Source organism: Nothobranchius furzeri, chromosome 1 (genome assembly GCF_043380555.1).
Source record: "Nothobranchius furzeri strain GRZ-AD chromosome 1, NfurGRZ-RIMD1, whole genome shotgun sequence".
Lineage (NCBI taxonomy): Eukaryota > Metazoa > Chordata > Actinopteri > Cyprinodontiformes > Nothobranchiidae > Nothobranchius > Nothobranchius furzeri.
In genome coordinates, this window is record NC_091741.1 from 95,663,588 (window position 1) to 95,685,196 (window position 21,609).

The 21,609-nt window shown below is 45.0% G+C and overlaps 1 protein-coding gene across 1 annotated transcript; it reads left to right on the top strand.

Annotated features, from left to right (window-relative positions):
• Positions 1-1,539: 1,539 nt before the first annotated feature.
• Positions 1,540-7,992, top strand: adra2db (adrenergic, alpha-2D-, receptor b). The gene has a single exon (XM_015944585.3). It carries the CDS (start codon positions 1,854-1,856, stop codon positions 3,114-3,116), a length of 1,263 nt encoding a protein of 420 aa, XP_015800071.3. The 5' UTR covers positions 1,540-1,853; the 3' UTR covers positions 3,117-7,992.
• Positions 7,993-21,609: the final 13,617 nt, after the last annotated feature.

The window sequence follows — 21,609 nt, forward strand, 5'->3', positions numbered from 1 at the left end:
TTATCAATAGTACATGTCAAAAGCTATCAAAAACTAGAATAACATTTGTTTTCCTAATATTAATGTTTTAAATACAAAATTGAGCCATACTGTCTCGTTTCAAAAATTATTGATTAGTTAACACATTTAAAAAATGTATTATTAATAACAGTTTTCAACTATCTTTCAGTGCTTACAAAATGGTGAACAGTAAAACTATAAATCTATTTGCAGTGTAGATTTGCATTTGGATGTTTTTTAGTGAAAGAGACCATAACCAGTAATTGTAACTTTTGAAAGGATTGGTACAAATGTATACCTTGTACTACTAAGGAACATATATAAACCTGTCTGACAACGAAAAAGGTACAGCGATTCCCTGAGGTCCAGTGTTATTCCTTGGACTGTGTTTGTCCCTTCAGTTACAACAATGCCCTTTCCACACCCTTTGACTGTATCTCCCTGCAGAAAGGATGCAGGCAGGATTTGAACCTGCAACTAGAGCAAGGGAACAGTACTGCGCCACAATGCAGCCCCAATTTTGCAACTATCTTGTTATTTTTTTCTTCTTTGTTGGGTCTTGTTTGTTCTGTTTGCTTTGAATTGCTCTCAGAATGAGAATCAGACGATATGAAAATTAAATCTTGTCAAATTTAAAGTGTGTTTCGTTACTGAGATTATCACTGTTGAGATAGTAATTATATAGTAATTATTATTATTAGTTTAGTTTATTTCAAACAAAGAAAACATACATAATTAAAAAAATACCACAAACAGAAAAAATACATATCATCCCTTCTTCTGTGTTTGAAATTGAAATTATTATTACTATCTCAACAGTGATAATCTGAGTAAGGAAACACAGTTTAAATTTGCCAAGAAATAATTTTCATACGGTTGAAGGTTTTCTGTGCTATCAGGTTAATAAAATATTTGATGGTTTATTTGTGTCATGGCTATTAGCTGTTAAAATGTAATACTGACCTATTTCAATTAAAAGAAACGTTTTATTTTAATGAAAAAATAATAATTTCTGTGAAGCAGAAAAATACTGATGATTTCCTATTTTCATTACAAACTGCAATGCAACGAGTCAATGCTTTCATTTAGTATAACCTACGTTGTTAGTGACTGATTAACCTAGAACGGTGACAGGAAACGTTAAATCTGAAAATGACAGGTTAGAAAGTGTCAGCCTGAAGGCTGCAGAGAAGTTACACAAAGAAAAAGAACAAAGTGAAACGCGCAACAGAGAAAATATTCTCTCTCTCTCTCTCTCTCTCTCTCTCTCTCTCTCTCTCTCTCTCTCTCTCTCTCTCTCTCTCTCTCTGTCTGTCTCTCTGTCTCTCTCTCTCTCTCTCTCTGTTTCTCTCTGTCTCTCTCTCTCTGTCTCTCTGTCTCTCTCTCTCTGTCTCTCTCTCTCTCTCTCTCTCTCTCTCTCTCTCTCTCTCTCTCTCTCTCTCTCTCTCTCTCTCTCTCTCAGTGATGTCAGCCCCCTCCTGTGAGAACATTCATTTCCCCTGCAGCGCCCCCGAGCCTCTCCAAAGACGAGCAGCTCTCCGAAGCGAGCGCGCCTTTACGCGTCACAACGTCACATAAAGGAAGTGATTCCGTTTGATGGATTGCTGAATTTTTTACATCTTGGTGGCTTCCAGAGCTACTTAAAGATTTTTTCAAGAAAGGCATTAACATTTCGGAGGATCAGTTGCTGCAGGTCCTGTGTGGGATCACTTCGCTGACCGGGAGCATTACGCGCAGCGCTCTGCAGAATTCCTCCGAGCGAGGCACAAAAGCGCACCAAACTGTGGCTGTTTTGGGAAGACAAGACGACACAAAATACCAAAGATGATACAAAGGAATAGTTTTCAGTCAGGATGGATTTCACCAGTTTAAATCTGAAGCTGGAAAACGACTCCTGTGATGAAAACACCACTGGCCCAGCGCTCTCTCCGCCCTACCCACACGCAGCTGCGGCTCTCATCATCGTTGTCGTTACTGTGATCATTTTGGTGACTATTGTAGGAAATGTGTTGGTAATTGTTGCAGTACTCACAAGTCGGGCTCTGCGCGCGCCTCAGAACCTGTTCCTGGTCTCTCTGGCATCAGCGGACATCCTGGTGGCCACGCTGGTCATCCCCTTTTCTCTGGTCAATGAGGTGATGGGTTACTGGTACTTTGGAAGCACCTGGTGCGCCTTTTATCTAGCCCTGGATGTTTTATTCTGCACATCATCTATCGTGCACCTGTGCGCCATCAGTTTGGACCGCTACTGGTCCGTGACAAAGGCGGTGAGCTACAACCTGAAACGAACTCCAAAGCGCATCAAGTCCATGATCTCAGTGGTGTGGGTAATATCTGCGATCATCTCCTTCCCTCCTCTCGTCATGACTAAACATGATGAGCGGCTGTGCGAGCTGAACGATGAGACCTGGTACATCCTCTCCTCGTGCCTGGTCTCCTTCTTTGCCCCGGGTCTCATCATGATTCTGGTTTACTGTAAAATCTACAAAGTAGCCAAGCAGCGCTCCTCCACCGTGTTCGTGGCCAAGAACGGCCTGGAGAGAGAGCCCTCCCAGTCGGAGACCTGCTTCGTCAGGAAGGACCGCTTCGAGGTGGAGAGTCCCAGCAGCCAGAGCTCCGGCAGCCGTCAGCGGAGGCAGGGGGAGCTGGACGACATTGACCTGGAGGAGAGCTACTCCTCGGACAACAAGCCCCGCCACCACCGCTTCACCAAACGCAGGAAAGTGGAGGGTTCGGACTGCTGCCCGCCCCAGAGCTGCCGCCTCTCCTGGGCTGCGGCCCGGGTTCTCCAACCGGAACAGAAGAACCCGTCCGAACGGCAGCAGTTAGCCGCGGCCAACAAAACCAAAGTGGCCCAGATGCGCGAGAAGCGCTTCACCTTCGTGCTGGCGGTGGTGATGGGGGTGTTCGTTCTCTGCTGGTTCCCGTTCTTCTTCACCTACAGCCTCCACGCAGTCTGCAGGAACACCTGCCACATCCCCGACGCACTTTTCAAACTTTTCTTTTGGATCGGCTACTGCAACAGCTCCGTGAACCCCATCATCTACACCATCTTCAACAGGGACTTCAGGAAAGCCTTCAAGAAAATCATATGCAGAACTTCAAAGCGCTCGTGATGGGGTGGGGAGGGGGGCAGCTGTATGGGGCTCCGATTGTAAGAAAAAACATTTAAAACAGCCGTGTTTTACCACATTTAGCTCTACATTAGGTTAATTATAACAGTTAAAATAAATATAGTTTACAACCAGATTTAAATAGTGAAATATTAATATTTTGCTTCATAAATAAATATATAAAGTTAAGCCCAATTATGTAGAATTAAATCTAAATATGAACCTAAATCTAAATATCTTCAGCTAAATACAAACGTTATTCTGACTGAAACAAGTGTATCCTACCAAAATAAAAGTGGGGTGAAGGGGTCCTGTGCAGGAAGAACACTGCTGAATGTTCCATAACTTACAATATTATAAATTCAGTATTTCTCTGAGCTGTTAGCTACTCTGAAATGACATTTGATGAACTGCCACATTTTTATGCAGATTTCAACACTTTAAATTATTTTTAGAGTTTGAATATCTACATTTATTCTTTATATTTAAAGGTAACCTCATGAATTTAGTTTTGACTCAGTTGAAAATCCTTCCGTCGAAAGTTTTAAGCATAAAATTGTGCCTCTCTTCATAAATACACTGAAAAGTGATATCAACCCACCTTTAATTGATAAAGTTAGATGTGATGAATGCTGCTGTTTATTAAATGTGTTAAATTATAATCAGCGACCCATACAGGTTTTGCCCCCCCACCCCCCAGGAGGGTGGATGAGTATTATTGTCTTCTGCTACACCATCAGTTGATGTAATTGTTAAAATCTGTACTGTAAATGTAAGTGTCTGAATAAAACACCTGAATATTTATTCTTCATAACAGCAAAGACGTAGCTTATGCTACCAAATCCCTGTGTGGGTCCCAAACAGCTGATTCACATTCGGTGAGTGCTAAACAGCGGTTGAGACCGGTTTTAGGCAGCTATGCTTCAGAAGAAAAGAGTCTGTGTGTTTAAAAGATAATACTTCCTGTATGGAGGGTTAAAATGCTACGATTTCAGGTGATTCATAAAAATAACATTGCTGTTTTGCTTTCTGCAAGGCTCTCTTCCATAGCTTATGTAAGAGCCTTTTCTCACACCCCCACCATCAGAGCCTCACACCAGAACAATGGCCAAAAACCAATTCCTTCACACATCTCTCGTCCTCAGTCTGCAAAAGACTCACGTTTGCTACGGATAAGGCCTCAGAGTTAAGGCTTTCATCAAAAATCTGCTGTTTTTACTTACTGTACGTGTGTTCTGCCCCCTGGTGGGGAATCTAAGTATGACAAAGGCACTCTAAGAAATGAAATGTTGAATTTAGTCAACCAAGTTATGTGGACTGGTTCCACTAAACCCAACTCATCAAACGTAAAGAGTAATATTGTGTTATAAGTAAATGTACGTTTAGGAGCAGGGTTAGTGGAACCAGTTGGTCAAGATTTCATCACTTAGATTGTGGCAAGTGACAATTTTATTTACTTAACTTTTTGGAATTAACAATTGCCAATATATAGTTCAATTTTAAATAATGAATCATTTAGTTTATTTTTTTATGTACCAAATCTTAAAGGGTTAAAACATCAAACCCTTTTTTTTGATTATCTCTTTTGTTGTAGATCATGCATGTTCTTTTATTTATTAGCATCTCACAATTGTTTAGCTTGTTGACAGAAACGCATCAAAACAGTAATACCTCCTGCTTTCTATCAAATACCATGTTTACAAATGAGACCTGCGTTCCAGCTTCTTGGGTTCATAAATAGATCCAACATCAACAAGTCAGGGTTTCTGCTTTTTCAGCTTATTTGTCAAGTTCAAATTCAGTTTTTATGGGAAATAATTACAGAACGGATTCATGTCAGGACAAAAATGCTCTGCATGAATAGAGAAGTCATTTATGTGAAGTTCGTGATGCGGTCAAATGCTTGGTTAAACTTAAACGGAACCATTTTTCATACAGATGCAGACATTTTGTGGGTGGGTGGGGTACATATTTGTCTGATTTCTCTGGGAAAAGGAAGGCTGACCATTTCCACATCAGTCTGTTGTCTACATGGGGGGTTAGTGAGGGAAAGTAGACTATTTATATCTTCTTAAGCGTGTCTTCAAAGCTTCCCTGCAGCTCAGTGGCGCCTCACCAAAGATAATCACACTGTCTGAGGGGTGTCATGCACTCAAAGAAACATAAAAATACATCTTTTTTATGTTGTGAAGTATTCATGAGGGTGTTGTTAAAATATCAGCTGGTTGCACTTTTCTTTTGCTCTCCAGGTGCATTTCTGATTTATTTTTAACCAGATATAAAAGGTATGAGGGATGTTTGGCTAGTGTGGAGGAGGGAAACTAGATCTCGAAGGTTTTCTCCAACTCTTGAAACAAATGAAATGCCTGAGCCTGAGATGGACTCGGAAGATGGAGTAAAACTAGTGCCTCCAATTCCTTCTGGCAGAAAATGAGAGATGTTTAATTGTCTGTATCTTGTTCAGATGTTTTCTTTTTTTATGTTGTCACCTGATTTCTCTGGAGGACATGGTTATCAATTCACACTTCATTAGCCGAGGTGGAAATGTTTACGTGATCATACTCTGATTAGCATCCAACAAGACGCCCAGCTCCCTCGCTGAATCTTCCATCCCAGTTCAATTGTCTTCCTAATCAGTAATCTATTCATATGTTATATTGCTGTAATTTTATTTTGATGTCAGAAATGAGGACAGAAGACAGATTCCCCACGCTCCTTTGGAGTTCATCAGATACTGTAAATGCTCAGATAATGACATTATTCTTCAGAATAACTCAGCTGCTGTGTGTGTTTTGCTGGTTTGGAGCTCATTATTCTTCCATATGAGATTCTGGAGGGCACAAGAGCTTTGAGTGGCTCATGAAGAAGTGTTAGCCCTCACTGAGAGCAGCACCAACTGGACATAATGCACAGATGACCCTTTAAGGCTTTATGGTGAAAAGAAAGTGAAGAGTTAGAGATGTTTAAGGTCGGCAGTGCCAACTAGCCCATTTGTAGCCTGAACCCTTGCAAAACAAACGGTTATGGATGTGTGAAGATGGGTGACGAGATGGATGGAATGATGAAAGAAACTGTTTCTACTTCTCGATGCCGCCTCCATTACGATGTCAGCCACTGCTGCATCTGCAGGTAATTGCTTTTTTCATCCGTCTATGTAGAGACCAGGGCTGACAGAGAAACAAGGCCGAAACTAACATTTATCCTGAAGAGGAAGAAGAGTTGGTTTGGCGTTAGTGTAAATCAGCTGGTGTCACATGGTGGGACTGCAGCGACAAGGCTTTGTTCCTGTAGGTCACTTTCTAACACAGCACCTGAAGGGCTACAGCCACACACCGTCTGATGAACCTTCATCGTCCTCACCAAGAAAAAACTTAACATTTATATTTAATTTGGTTTATTTATTTATTCAGTTCAGGCAACAAAAAAAATTTTTTTTAACTCATTCACTGCCAATGACGACCAAAGTCGTCATTAGCATTTTTTACTGTGTGGGCGTTGGAACGAGCCCCCGCACAGTGAGAACAAACATCTCAGCTCTAAAGCCGATCTTCTTGCGCGTACGTCACACGTCACGTGATCAGGAAGCAGAAAATCCATGTGTTAGGAGATTTTTTTTGGGCCGTTGCTGTAAAAAAAAAGTGAGGCGTAAAGCGGAAACGCTTCTGCCGATCACAATTCAACAACGGATTATGAAAGAACGCTCGAAATGCACGGACTCTTCCTAATGTAAGAGGTGAGTCTCCGCTTTGTTTTGATTGTTTTGGCATCGACATCATCCCAGCACGCAATGTTCTGTGACTCTTAAACAAACAGTAAAAACGCTGAGAAACGTTGGCAGCGAAGGGCTCAGGAAACAGCTGACAGCGAATGATTTAAAATGTCATATCTGACATTTTATTGAATCACCTTTATTTTTTATGTTTCTAAAGTTATATTTTAGACCAACCTGCATGGTGGTGCATGTGGCACCACAAAGGTTGCATGTTCAAATCCCAGCTTCAGGCTTTCTGCATGGCGTTAACATGTTCTCCCCATGGTCAGATGGGCTTTCTCCAGGTGCTCTGCACATTGATAAACTGATTTATTTTGGAATGGTAATTGGTAAATTGCTTGTATTTAATACAGCACCTTCTAGAGTCCTGGAACCCCCCAAGGTGCTTTACAACACAATTAGTGAATCACCCATTCACACACACATTCACAACCTGGTGGCTGCTCGGGGGTGCACTGACAGACGTGAGGCATATATACACAAGCACCACCGGTCCCTCTGAACACCAACAGTAGGCAAGGGGGGTTACATGTCTTGCCCAAGGAAACAACGACAATTGCTGTGACACATTTATTTATATCAGTTGCTTTCCATTTCTCTGATCACCCTTGAGATGGTCCTACACCTTCATTGGAGTCCAGCTGTGCTTGATTATATGGATTGGACTTGATTAGGAAAGCACACACCTGTCTATATAAGACCTACAGCTCACATGTCAGAGCAAATGAGAATCATGAGGTCAAAGGAACTGCCTGAAGAGCTCAGAGACAGAATTGTGGCAAGGCACAGACCTGGTCAACAATACAAAAACATCTCTGCTGCACTTAAGGTTCCCAAGAGCACAGCGGCCTCCATAATCCTTAATGTTTGGGATGACCAGAACCCTTCCTAGAGCAGGCCGCCAACCTGAGCTACTGTGGGAGAAAAGCCTTGGTGAGAGAGGTAAAGAAGAACCCAAAGATCACTGTGGCTGAGCTCCAGCAGTCAGGAGATGGGAGAAAATTGTAGAAAGTCAATCATCACCGCAGTTCTCCGCCAGTCTTTATGGCAGCTTTATGGCACCATGAGACATAGTCTCTCCAGCTTGACCTGGGTCTTCCTTTCTCGTTGACATTATAATGTGATGGAAGGGGTTACACTTAATAAATGATCAAAAAGATGTGATATTCCATATAAATATGAATCATCAATCTGATTGGTCATTGAATATTTGATTTAATATGACCTTATGTTATTTGGATTATTCAGGGAAACACACACTTCATATTAATTTAAGGATATAGTTTATAGAAATGAATTTAACAAAAATATGACACAGGCAACCTCAGATCGGCCCACCAGGAATTTCCCAAGTTTGTTGGGTTCTGGTTCCGTCTGCCATCTTCAGACAAGAGATGCTCATCTCGTTAATTTGAACGTGACACCAGAGCTTGTTCCGTTGGCACAGTGCAGCTGGATTCTACAAAATTTTCATAAATAAACACACAACTTAGATCTGTGGCTCATCTAAAACCAAAACCAGAGCGCACCGCGGGAGCTAGCTTGTAAAGAGCACAGCAGTGCACGCATTTTCGCCACTTGGGCGGTGCGGAGCAGTGGAGAACAATGGGACTGACCAGAATACTGACACAACACCGGAGCGCAAAGGTGCGAGTTTCAATTAACAACTAGAGAGGGAGGGAAACACAGAGGGACCGGACTGCGGGAAAAGTGTGGATGTTTGACCTCCTCAATAGAAAAACCCACATCCCCCACGGGTGCGATGCCCATGGATGCTCTGACATACCACAGGATAAGTTAAGAATATTGGGGCAAGTTCATAGACTTCATATCGGCACCACGGTGTCAGATTGACCTGTATGAAGGATTTAGGCCTTCGTTAAAAGTTTACTTCTGGTCATTTTGATGAAATAATTGGCCATTTGGTATGCTGTCTCATGCCCGAAAACCTCACCAGGACGGCGTCTAGGAGGCATCCTAACTTGATGCCCGAGTGCAGGAGCAGCGGGTCTACTCTGAGCCCCTCCAGGATGACTGAGTTTCTCACCCTGTCTCTAACTCACCCAGCCATTCTGCAGAGAAAACTCATTTTGGCCACTTGCATCCGCAATCCCATTCTTTCAGTCACTACCCAAAACTCGTGACCATAGGTGAGGATTGGAACATAGATTGACCGGTAAATCAAGAGCTTTGCCTTCTGGCTCAGCTTTCTCTTCACCAAGCAAGATTGGTACAACGCCCGCATCACTGCAAATGCAGCACCAATACGCCTGTCGATCTCGATTTCCATCTTTCCCTCACTCGTGAACAAGACCTCAATATAACTCCTCCACATGAGGCAGGACTGCATCCCTTACCCGGAGAAGGGATTCTACCCTTTTCCGACTCAGGCCTATGCTCCATGGTCTCACCAAACTCCTCCCATGCCCGGGTTTTTGCCTCTGTGACCACCCGAGCTGCATTCAGCTTGACCTGCAAGTACCCATCAGCTGCCTCTGGAGTTCCACAGACTAAAAAGTCCCGATAGGACTCGACGACCCTGTGGCCGCAGCTCTGGTTGGCCACCTTGACAATGGAAGCGTGGAACAGGGCCCACTCAGACTCAATGTCCCATGACTACCCCCAGAATATTTTGGAAATTCTGTCGAAGGTGGGAATTGAAACTTCTTTTGACAGGAGACTCCACCAGATGTTCACAGCAAACCCTCACAATACATTAGGGCCTGCCAGGTCTGACCGGCATCTTCCCCCACCATCGAAGTCAACTCCCCACCAGGTAGTGGTCAGTTGACAGCTCCACCCCTCTCTTCATCTGAGCGACCAAGACATGCGGTTACAGATCAGATGAGATGACAAAGGGGATCATCTAGCTGCGGCCTAAGGTATCCTGGTACCAAGAGCACATACAGTATGGACCCCTTTAAGCTTGAACATGGTGTTCATTATGGACAATCCATGACTGGCAGAGAAGTCAAATAAAAAAAAAACACAGCTCAAATTCAGATCGGGGGGTGGGGGTGGGGGGGTGGGGGGGGGGTGCCCACGTGAGCGTTAAAGTCTCCCAACAGAATAGGGGAGTCACTGGAGGCACGCTCTCCAGCACCCCCTCCAAGGTCTCCAAAAAGGTTGGGTAGTCTGAGCTGTAGTTTGGTGCATAAGCACAGACCACAGTCAGAACCCATCCCCCCACGTGTAGGTGGAGGGAGGCTACAGTCTCATTCACTGGGGTAAACCCCAATGTAAAGGCACCAAGATAGGGTGCAACTAGCATGCCCAGCCCTGCTCGTCACCTCTCAGTGGGGGCAACTCCAGAGTGGTAGAATGTCCAGCCCCTCTCAAGGAAATTGGTTCCGGAGACAGAGCCATGAGTCAAAGTGAGTCATATCTAGTCGAAACTCTCAACCTCACACACCAACTTAGGCTCCTTCCCCACTACAGAGCTGACATTTCATGTACCTAGTGCCAGCCGAGGATCAGACCTCCAAGGTCCCTGTCTTTGGCCACCACCCATCACACATCGCACCCGACCCCTTTGGCACCTCTGACAAGTGGTGAGCCCATGGCAAGGAGGACCCGCGTTTTCTTTTTGGGTTGTGCCTGGCTGGGCTCCATGGGTGAAAGCCTAGCCACCAGGCAGTCACCGACGTGCCCCACCTCCAGGCCTGGCTCCAGAGAGGAGCCCCAGTGACCCACGTTTGGGTGAGGGAACACTGTTTCCATTTGAAGTAATCATTATAAAACATCAACTTTATAGAGCAAACAGAATCAGTGGTAGAGTCACGTTGCTGTTAACCAAACAGCGAGATGTCCAAAAATTGGGAAGTAACCCCAATCCACACTGCAGGCATCAGTGGCACGGAATGGCCGTGGAACGTCTCACCTTCAGACTGAATCCATTATTTTCTATGGGTTGATTCAAACCAGCCATGGTGCAGAAAATTTCAGGTGTGTCCCAGAAGCAGCTTGCTGCGCTGTGCCGCCAAAAATAGAATTGGGTTATATTTTTGCCCACCAGCTGCTTCTGGGATGCATCATTTAACCTAGGGCTACAGAGGAAATCACACACGATATCAGTGGAAAACGTTTCGTAATTTTCAAAATTAAAGACTATTGGAGGGCTGCGATTTCTTATCTATGTAGATTACTTTAATACAGGTGACCTAACGGCTTTGTTGCTCCCAACATCTTTCAAGAAATGCAACATTGATATCAAATGCGATTTCCTTCTTCTTCCTCTTCTTGGTTTAATGTCGGACTGCATTGGCCTTTGGTGTCTCGAGAGATCCTGTGATCTTGCAAATTCAGCAAGGAGGACAGCTGAAAAGTTGCGCATGTCTCGGTATGGACTGATCCACCGTGAAACACACAAGTAAACCATCCTGCTGCTGTTCTGCGCCACTGATGCCTCCAGTGTGGATTCGAGCTAGGACTCCAAAACTTACCATCTTCAGCACCCCACCCCTCTGGCTCACTCTTCTTCCTGAAACAGGAGCGCGAGACCTTTATTTCACCACAGAGATCGACTCACAAAGCATTTATTTATACCAGAGGCCACAGCAAATGTGTTGAAAGATTTGACTCATTCTACCATATTACAATAAGTTATTTCGCATAGTGTGAAGTAGCTGTGCCAATGTAATAACAAATACACATGTAAATTGTGAGCAAAATAAGAATATGCAAATTAATAAACGTGATTTGAAATGTTTCTTCAATGTTGCACAAAGTGGTGGCAAACAGCTTTAGCGTAAGTGCTAAATGAATACCTAAGAGACATTTTAATTTGTTGTGCAGAATTGTGCTACGTGTTCACGATAAAATGCTTCTGATGGTGATTTATACATAAAAGTGTTCTGCATACAGTAATTTTTTTTCAGGTGCTTGTGTGACGTAGCCAAATCAAGATAGCAAAAAGGAAGTCCGCAAAAACAACAGCATCCCACTGAATATGCTGCTGTTCAGCTCTGCTGCTGCTGCTGCTGCTGATGATGATGATAATAATTATGCTCACTCTATTTAAAAAAATAAACCACAATTTAACCAAGAATTTTTTCACGCTGCCCACTTCTACAAAATTAGTAAAAATGTTGTTTGTGTAATGCTGATTACCAATGAACTCATTTTTATTTTTGTAGAATTATACATAAAAAATAGTGCCTTGCTCACGTATTTTTTTAAAGCATTGGGTTTAAAGATTAAAATCAGTATCTGGCTGCGTATTTGGCAGTGTGATTCACAGTCTGTCCAAATTTCCAAAAATAAAATAGCGTATGTACAGTTCTGACATTAAAACTAATCTAAAGACATGAAACGCTTGGTGCTTTTGTAGTTGGACCTTATCTCATATGATACTTCAATCCTCCACCAAAGGGCAGAAGTCATGTATAGATTTAGTAAATAATGTTTTTTAAATCAGAGTAAGATTTTTACAGAGTGTTTCTCACTAACATTTTAGAAGTCCTCCATGAAAAACTTACAAAGGGTGGCTGATAACGGGTTACTGCAGGATTGCAGGAGCGATCGAGTGATCCAAAATGTTAGTAAGGTAAAATAAATATAATAAAAATAAAACTATACTGTGTTAAAAAAACTTTAAAAAGCATAAAACAAAAAATATTTTTTTCAATAATGCCCTTTGGGGGGTATGTTAGGAGTATGGGGTATCAGGCCCCTGTTTGACCGGTCTCAGAGCTTGATCCGCATTGCCAGCAGTTAGCCGGGCTTGTTTTCGACTCTGTTCATAACTTTCATGGACAGGATTTCTAGGCGTAGCCAAGGTGTTAAGGGGATCCGTTTTGTTGGCCTAAGGATTTAGTCTCTGCTTTTTGCAGATGATGTGGTCATGTTGGCTTCATCAGAACATGTTCTCCGGCTCTCACTGGAGCGGTTCACAGCCGAGTGTGAAGCAGCTGGGATGGGAATCAGATCCTATAAATCTGAGACCATGGTCTTGAGTCGGAAAAGGGTAGAATGCCTTCTTTGGGTCAGGGATGAGGTCCTGCCCCAAGTGGAGGAGTTTAAGTATCTCGGTTCTTTTTCACGAGTGAGGGAAGGATGGAGCACAAGATCAATAGGAGGATTGGCGCTGCGTCTGCAGTGATGCAGGCGTTGTACCGATCAGTCGTGGTGAAGAGAGAGCTGAGCCATAAGGTAAAGCTCACAATTTACCATTAAATCTACATTCCTGTGGTCACAAGCTTTGGTTAGTGACCGACAAAATGAGACTGTGGATACAAGCAGCTGAAATTGTTTTTTTCTACAGGGTGGCTGGGCTCTCTCTTAGAGATAGGGTGAGAAACTCAGTCAGCCAGGAGGGGCTTGGAGTAGGTCTGCTGCTCCTCCAAATCGAGAGGAGCCAGTTGAGATGGCTTGGGCATCTAGTTAGGATGCCTCCTGGTCGCCTCTCTGGTGAGATTTTCCAGGCATGGGAGAGGACCTAAAGGAAGACACAGGACACGCTGGAGGGACTGTGTCTCTTGGCTAGCCAGGAAACGCCTTAGGAGCTGGCCCAAGTGGCTAGGGAGAGGGATGTCTGGGCCTCTCTGCTTAGGCTGCTGCCTCCATTACCCGACCCCGGAAAAAAGGCAGAAAATGGACGGATGGATTAAATACTTTGTTCTTTACAAAGTTGAATGTGCTGACAGCAAAATCACGCAAAAATATCAATGGAAATTAAATTTATCAACCCATGGACATCTGGTTTTGGAGTCACACTCAAAATCAAAGTGGAAAAACACTCTACAGCAGTGGTACTCAATCCAGGAACTGGAGAGCTGGTATTCAGCATGTTTTCATTGTTTCTCCACTCCATCACACCTAATTCAGTGGTTGACTCGCCAGTTTGAGGATCTCATCTTGGCACCTAATGGCAGTCAGGCTTCTTTTGGTGAACATATGGAGGACTGTGAGGAACTGAGAAGTGGTCTGTGGTCACCACCTGCAGAACCACTTCTTTATTGGGGTTGTCTTGCCAATTGCCCTTAATTCCCACCTGATGTCTATTCCATTTGCACAGTAGCTTGTGAAATTAATTGTCAATCAGTGTTGCTTTCTAAGCGGACAGTTTGATTCCACAGAACTGTCATTGTGTTGTTTAAGGTTTTCCTTAGTTTTTTAAGCAGTGTTATAGTTATAACTAACATAAATGTGTAGAGAAGATGTTCTTACATTTAATTAGAAACCATGGAATGTGAAATATCATAAAATATGAAATATCACCTAAATGGATCTTTGAGTAAATTTAAGCAGAAGATCAGCTCTTTTTATTGGAGGGATTGAGCAACACTTCGTATCAACTCCAAGAAAGAGAGAGAGTCAGGTTTAAAAAGTTAAAAGATTTATTTCTAAACAATTTGAACAAGTCTAACTTTAACCCCCAGAAACCCAAATTTAGAAATCAACTGCAAAATCTTGCAGAACTGAACAATAGGACCTATTAGCAATGTAAATGTGGTTTTAAAAAGAAAAAAAAATGGGGAAGGTTTATTTTTGTAGACTTAAATCTGATGTTGTAATATTACAACTGTGGGTCTGTGGGGGTTAAACACTATGTGATGATGAACTAAGGTGGGGTAAGACTGAGAATGGTGTATGCGTGAATATGTTCAGAACCAGCAAGTCCGGAGAAACGATTAGTTCTGATGGGAGTGAAATGGTGTTTTGTTCTAAGCTTTTGGGTTGGAGACTATAACACACATTGAGACGCCAGTCTGTCGGTCTACGTACTCAGTGGAAGTCCCCGTTTTGATCAGGAGGTGTCGAGGTCCAGCTTGGACCTTGTCTGGAACCGAAGCCTGTAGCAAAGCCGCAGTTGCCGACCAGTCCCGTCTTGAGATACTCCCAGTCACGACAGTTTTATTGGCGTCTGCGAGACCCTGAAGGGGTCGTGATGGTTCAGCTTTTATTCTGAAGGAACCGTTGCAGCAGGTGGAACATGCAGCAGATTTAATCCAGCTTGTCGTTAGGTTCTTTCGGCTTTAAGAGGAAAGTTACGGATTAGCCACTCCGATAACTTCTCTAGAATGCTTGGAACTCAAGTTAAGATGATGTGGGGCATAGTTTTATAATTTAGATGTTTTGATTTACTGTTGAATCAGACTTTGACAACAAAAGGGGATTTAACAAGCACCAACAAAACCATGCCTCGGAAGGTCTGAAAGATCTGGAAGGTTCTGATTGGATCAGAAAAGGGAAATGTGTCATGTGACTTTAGCATTACTAGTGTAGTGTCTAGTATTTAAAGTTATATTACTTATTATAACACTATCATAGGATTATAATATCAAGTAATTAATATTCTCATTTCACAGACTGACTGAACATTGAGCTTCACATGATTATTTGGACTAACAAAGTTATTTGATTATTATTTAAAGAGAAGAGTTCTTCCTCTTCTTTATTCTTTCCTGTGCTGTCCGGAGAAGCAACAGTTTAGTGGGTGGCTCTGGCCCATATCTTGTAGATTAGGCTTGTGTCAGAAACGTATGGTTCTGCTTGGGCAGAGCAAATAGAGCAGGGCCTTTAGGTCAGAAATAGACAATTCATCACGCTACAAATGTAAGACAATGCAGAGATACATAAAGTAAAACATTTTCTGTTCACACTGATTCTCCATTATGTGTTCTGCATGTTTACAATAATTTTCTGTAGCTGCCCCTTAGAACAGAGGGATGGCAATGCATTCTGCTGGACCATAATGCATCTTTCTCTTTGATATTTATTCCATAAACATATCCACCCTCACCTTCGGCAATCTGTGATGTGTCTGTCCTTTATACGGGCTGCTGCTTATACTATTAAGGGACACCTGTGACCTGTGATCCACGAGAACTTTCATATCCAAAAACAAGTCATGAACACGTCTGGGCTGCATGACATTAAGGTGTCACTGCAACACAGGAAGGGCATCAAATGCAACATGGAGAAGATTTAGGATCCTTTTTTAGACGTCTGCTCTATGTATCAGTAAACCTTTAGTGTGATTGTTCCTCAGCTTTATTAATTTACAAAAGCAAATTTGAAGAGGTTATCTTCAAAAACAGATAAAAATATGTTTTTATCCAAGTCATCAACCTTTAGCAGGTAAAAAGTAAATGGTAAATGGCCTGTATTTGTATAATGCCTTCTTAGGGTTCTACAACCCCCCAAGGCACTTCACAACACAATCAATCATTCACCCATTCACACACACATTCAAACGCTGGTTGGGATGAGCTGCAGTGTAGCTACAGCTGCCCTGGGGTCCCTCGGACCACCACCAGCAGGCAAGGTGTGTTAAGTGTCTTGCCCAAGGACACAACAGCAGCATTCTCTGGTCAGAGCCGGGATCGAACCTGCAACCTTCTGATTACTGGACAACCCGCTCTACATCTCTAAAGTAGATTGCTTCAGAGACAGATCCAGAAAACACCACTTTTTAGTCAGTGGAAATGCACCTATAGACTAAAACGAGACCTAATTGCTGACGTCAAGGAGTTCTTATGGGTCCAGAGGAACCTCACAAGGTGCTTTACAAATCAAGACATTCACACACAGATTCACATCCTGGCAGTGATAAGCCAAAGTTGCCTTGGGACACACTGACAGAAACAACCAGTCCCTTTGACCACCAGCAAGCAAGAAGGCAGAGGCCTCTAGCCCAAGGACACAATCACTAAGACAGACTTGAGGGATGTGATCCTGCAACCCTCAGGCTAAGGCACTTAATCTTACTGCCCCACTTCTTTTAATGCATCAAAGAGGTCCCTCACTGACAAACCATTTTTAGATATTATTTTTAAAAATGATTGGTCTTTCTGCATTTTTCATGCAGGCTGAACATGAAAACGATCTCCTACACCTATCTGCTGCTTTAGCTTCTGATAGAAAATTGGCGGTAAAACTCTAGGATTGGAAAAGCTTGACATATCTTCATCACACTGTCACTTAACATTCATAGACTCACTCATCTTTGACTTATGACAGGTAAAGCTGTTGTTGGTTTAGCGCTGGGGTCGGCAACCTTGTCTTATGAAAGGCCATTATTACCCGTTTCCCACTGTAAAGAAAATACTGGAAGCCACAGCAGCTGTGGCGTTGTGGGTGGGCCTACCGGGCCTGGGTCCACCCACTTGCACTTGGATCCACCCTAAGACAGCTGAGAGCTGCTGTAACCAATCACAACAGGTGACAGAAACCAATACCATTCGCTCATGTACGTCAAAGTTATCTTTCAACAGAAGATCATTTTATAAATCTATTTATATATATAAAAAAAGATCCAGAAGTTGTAGCCCGTATGTATGTACAGTATTTTGATTTTTTTCACCGTTTGAGGTTTTAATAGTTGAGCAGGTGCCGTTTTTTGATGTGTCACACACGCCTCCTTTTAAAACATGTTTAAACTGTTCAGAATACAAATCCAGGCTCTGTCTCATTGGATTATTGTAATTAAACTTTGTACTAAACAAAACTTTACATTAAAAATGTTGAAAAGGTAAGAAAAGGATCTGATCAATTCATTTTTTTTCCCTCATTTGCAGTGACGGAGATAACGGCGCAATGGGCATGGCTCTGGTGTTAATCAAGTTTAATGGTTTCTCTTTGCAACAATCTTCACAAGGATGCAAAACAGTTAACTGCTGGGGTTTGCATTAACCGGATATTTCCTGTATTTGACCGCTTACTTTGACAAAGAAACATCAAGGCTGTTGGTCGTTTTGAAAGAATTACCCCGACGCATGCGGATGCACTGACATTTTAATCGTTATGCACATCGCGGAGATAGCTAGATTAATCAGTGGGTTAAGTGTCTTGCCCAAGGACACGACGACAGGAACAGACTGAGTGAGGCTCGAACCTACAACCTTCCGATTACAGGGCTAGCACTAACATTAAATATCACCCAATAAAATACCCTCAAATGTGACTAAATGTATTAGTTAAATACAGAAATAAATAAAATTGAGCTCATTCTACCTATTTTATCTAATTAACAAATAGAACCAAATTATAATGAGTAGAACTTACAAAAAATATTGGTTCAGCTCTGCCAGATTACCAATTTGATCTAAATAACAAATAGAAAGATCTTTTTTATTGGCTGATATTGTCATGACTCCCATCCTTCACCCTCCTCTGCCTCCTCATTTACTCTTCATTCAGCTCACCTGTCCCTTCACCAAGCTCCAGCTAAGCCCTGTTTTCCCTAGCAACCTCAGTCAGCATCACAATCAACTTCATTCATCTCACCTGTTCCTGTAATCAGCCTTCATCCACCTGCTTCTGACTCCTCAGCTCATCTCACACACCTGCTTCCCCTGCTATAAAAGAACCATCCACCTATGCAGTCTGTGCCAGATTATTGTAAAGCTCACGCCAGTAAATTCTCCAGCACTCCTTACCTCTGCCTGAATCATAGATCCTGACCTTGTTCCTGTATCTCTATCTGCCCACGTGCCTGCTCCCTGCCTGCATTGTTCTCTGCTTCTGACCCCCTGGATTCTCGACGTTCGGACCATTCTCTGTATTCTGCCTCCTGCCTGCCCCTTGTAGCATTCACGGATCTCTCTGGTTTTGACCCATGCTTCCTCCTGACCCTGCCTCATTCTCGCCCACCTCTGGTAACTCCACATAAAATAAAAACTTTTAAAGGTGCTTTACAGTGTTTGGTGTTATTACGGGTCCTTCTGAGTTCTGTTCGTGACAGAATAATCTGGCCACAACATGGACTCGACACCAACACAGGAGCAGTGACTCGGAGTAGAACGCAGCATCTTGGTTTTGGAGACCAGGGTGGCCGAAATCCTGGATCTACTCCGAGCCAGCAAACAGGCTCGTTAGGTGACCGGCGCCCGGATCCAAGGTTTAACAGTCACGCCGCTCAAGCCTCAAATCCCTCTGTTCTGTCCACTTCCAGCAGTGGTCCCAAGAGGCGCACTGCGTCCACGTCCAACGGTGGTCCCAGGAGTCTCACCGCATCCACGCTCAGTGAGGTTCCTACTTCCGCCTTTTGAAGAGGCTCCGCCTGCCCCAGTCCAGCGGTGGTTGCAGGGGTTGCATCGCAGCCACATCCAGCGGTGGTCCCAGGGGGCGCATCGCATCCACGTCCAGCGGGGGTCCCAGAGGCCGCACCACATCCTCGTCCAGCTGAGATTCCACCTTCGTCTGTCCGAGAGGCTCCGCCTGTCCAGGTCCGGCGGTAGTTCCCGGGGTCGCATCGCATCCATCTCCAGCGGTGGTTCCAGGGTCCGCACCACATCCATGTCCAGCAGGAGTCCCACCTCCGTCTGTCCGAGAGGCTCCATCTGTCCTGCACCAGCGGTGGTCCCGACGGTCGCTTCGCATCCTGTCCCAGCGGTGGTCCAGGAGGTTCCACCACATCCTGTCCCGGCGGTGGTCCCCGGAGGTCGCACCGAATCCTGTCCCGGTGGTGGTCCCGGAGGTTGCACCGCATCCTGCTTCGGCGGTGGTCCTGGAGGACACATCGCATCCTGCTTCAGTGGTGGTCCCGGACGACGCATCGCATCCTGCTTCGGTGGTGGTCCCGGACGACGCATCACATCCTGCTTTGGCATTGGTCCCGGAGGACGCATCGCAACCTGCTCTGGCGGTGGTCCCGGAGGACGCATCACAACCTGCTCTGGCGGTGGTCCTGGAGGACGTATCGCATCCTGCTCTGGCGGTGGTCCCGGAGGACGCATCGCATCCTGCTTCGGCGGTGGTCCAAGAGGACACATCACATCCTGCTCCGGCGGTGGTCCCAGAGGACGCATCACATCCTGCTCCGGCAGTGGTCCCGGAGGACGCATCGCATCCTGCCTCGGCGGTGGTCCCGGAGGGCGCATCGCATCCTGCCTCGGCGGTGGTCCCGGAGGACGCATCGCATCCTGCTCTGGCGGTGGTCCCGGAGGACGTATCGCATCCTGCTCTGGCGGTAGTCCCGGAGGACGCATCGCATCCTGCTCTGGCGGTGGTCCCGGAGGACGCATCGCATCCTGCTTCGGCGGTGGTCCTGGAGGTCGCACCGCATCCTGCTCTGGCGGTGTTCCCGGAGGACGCATCGCATCCTGCTTCGGTGGTGGTGCCGGAGGACGCATCGCATCCTGCTCGGGTGGTGGTCCCGGAGGACGTATCGCATCCTGCTCTGGCGGTGGTCCCGGAGGACGCATCGCATCCTGCTTCGGCGGTGGTCCCGGAGGACACATCGCATCCTGCTTCGGCGGTGGTCAAAGAGGACGCATCGCATCCTGCTTCGGCGGTGGTCCAAGAGGACGCACAGGCTCCGGTCCAGCCCGTCCAAGAGGCTCCGGTACTTCCTGTTACCCAGTCGGAGGTTCCTGTTCCGGAGTCGACGTCCACGTCTCAAGTCTCGGAGTCGACGTCCACGTCTCAAGTCTCGGAGTCGACGTCCACGTCTCAAGTTTCGGAGTCGACGTCCACGTCTCAAGCCTCAGAGTCGACGTCCACGTCTCAAGTCTCGGAGTCGACGTCCATGTCTCAAGCCTCGGAGTCGACGTCCACGTCTCAAGCCTCGGAGTCGACGTCCACATCTCAAGTCTCGGAGTCGACGTCCACATCTCAAGTCTCGGAGTCCACGTCTCAAGTCTCGGAGTCGACGTGCACATCTCAAGTCTCGAAGTCTACATCCCCACCAGTCACAGAGTCTGCGTCCCCACCAAGCCCCCACAACGGAGCTCTAAAATTGAGTCCAACCCGGAAGTACCAAAAATTGCAGTTCCACCCTCATCCGCTGGGGGCTGGTGTCAGAAGTGAGCAAATCCTCATTGACTCCCATGTTAAAAATACCAACTTCACAGCAGATATTAACATGCTTAATGCCTGGTACCAGAACATGTTTTTTTGTTTAAATGATCTAGTTTACACTCATGACAACTCTGAGAGGGGTGAATTTTTTCTCACTCTTCTGTTTAAGTGTATTAAAAGACTAAAATTCTGTATAATTAATGAGCATCAGACCCACGTGACCACAGAGCTAGCTCCATGGAAAGGCCTCAGTTGAGCCTCGGTCTGGCTTGGAAACTTTCGGGATTTTGAGTCTCTCTGTTTGTGTATTCTGTTTTGGATATTATTTGTGCAATTGTTGGACAAAATGACTTGCTGTGGCATTAATTGCATTAAAAGAGCATCCAAGGAGTCTCCACTTCATTTTTTTCGGTAAGTAAAATTATATTTATGTATTTTAGGTCACTGCCGAGCTGAGCTTAGACTTTAACATGTACTGTTTAACCATGAAATGTAAATGTAATAGGGTAAAACCCAGTGCATTTAACATAATCCTGCACTTTAGAAAATGGGTTGAAATATAACATGTTGGTGGAGCTGGGTTCCGACTATCGGCTTGTGGAGCTCTTGGGAAACCTCTGTTTTCCACCCGTTTTCGCCTCCCAGCAGCTCAGCGCATCTCTGTCTGATCGCGGCTTCTGTCTGCTGAGTGGGCTGCTAGCTGGTTCTCCCTGCAGCTCGGCGCATCTCTGTCTGATCACGGCTTCTGTCTGCTGCGTGGGCTGCCGGCTGGTTCTCCCCGCAACTCAGCGCATCTCTGTCTGATCGCGGCTTCTGTCTGCTGCGCGGGCTGCCGGCTTGTGAAGCTCTGGATGGAAACCGATGTTTTCCACCCGTTCTCCCCTCCCCGCAGGTCGGCGCATCTCTGTCTGATCGCGGCTTCTGTGTGCTGCGCGGGCTGCCGGCTTGTGGAGCTCTGGGATGGAAACCTTCCCACCTGGT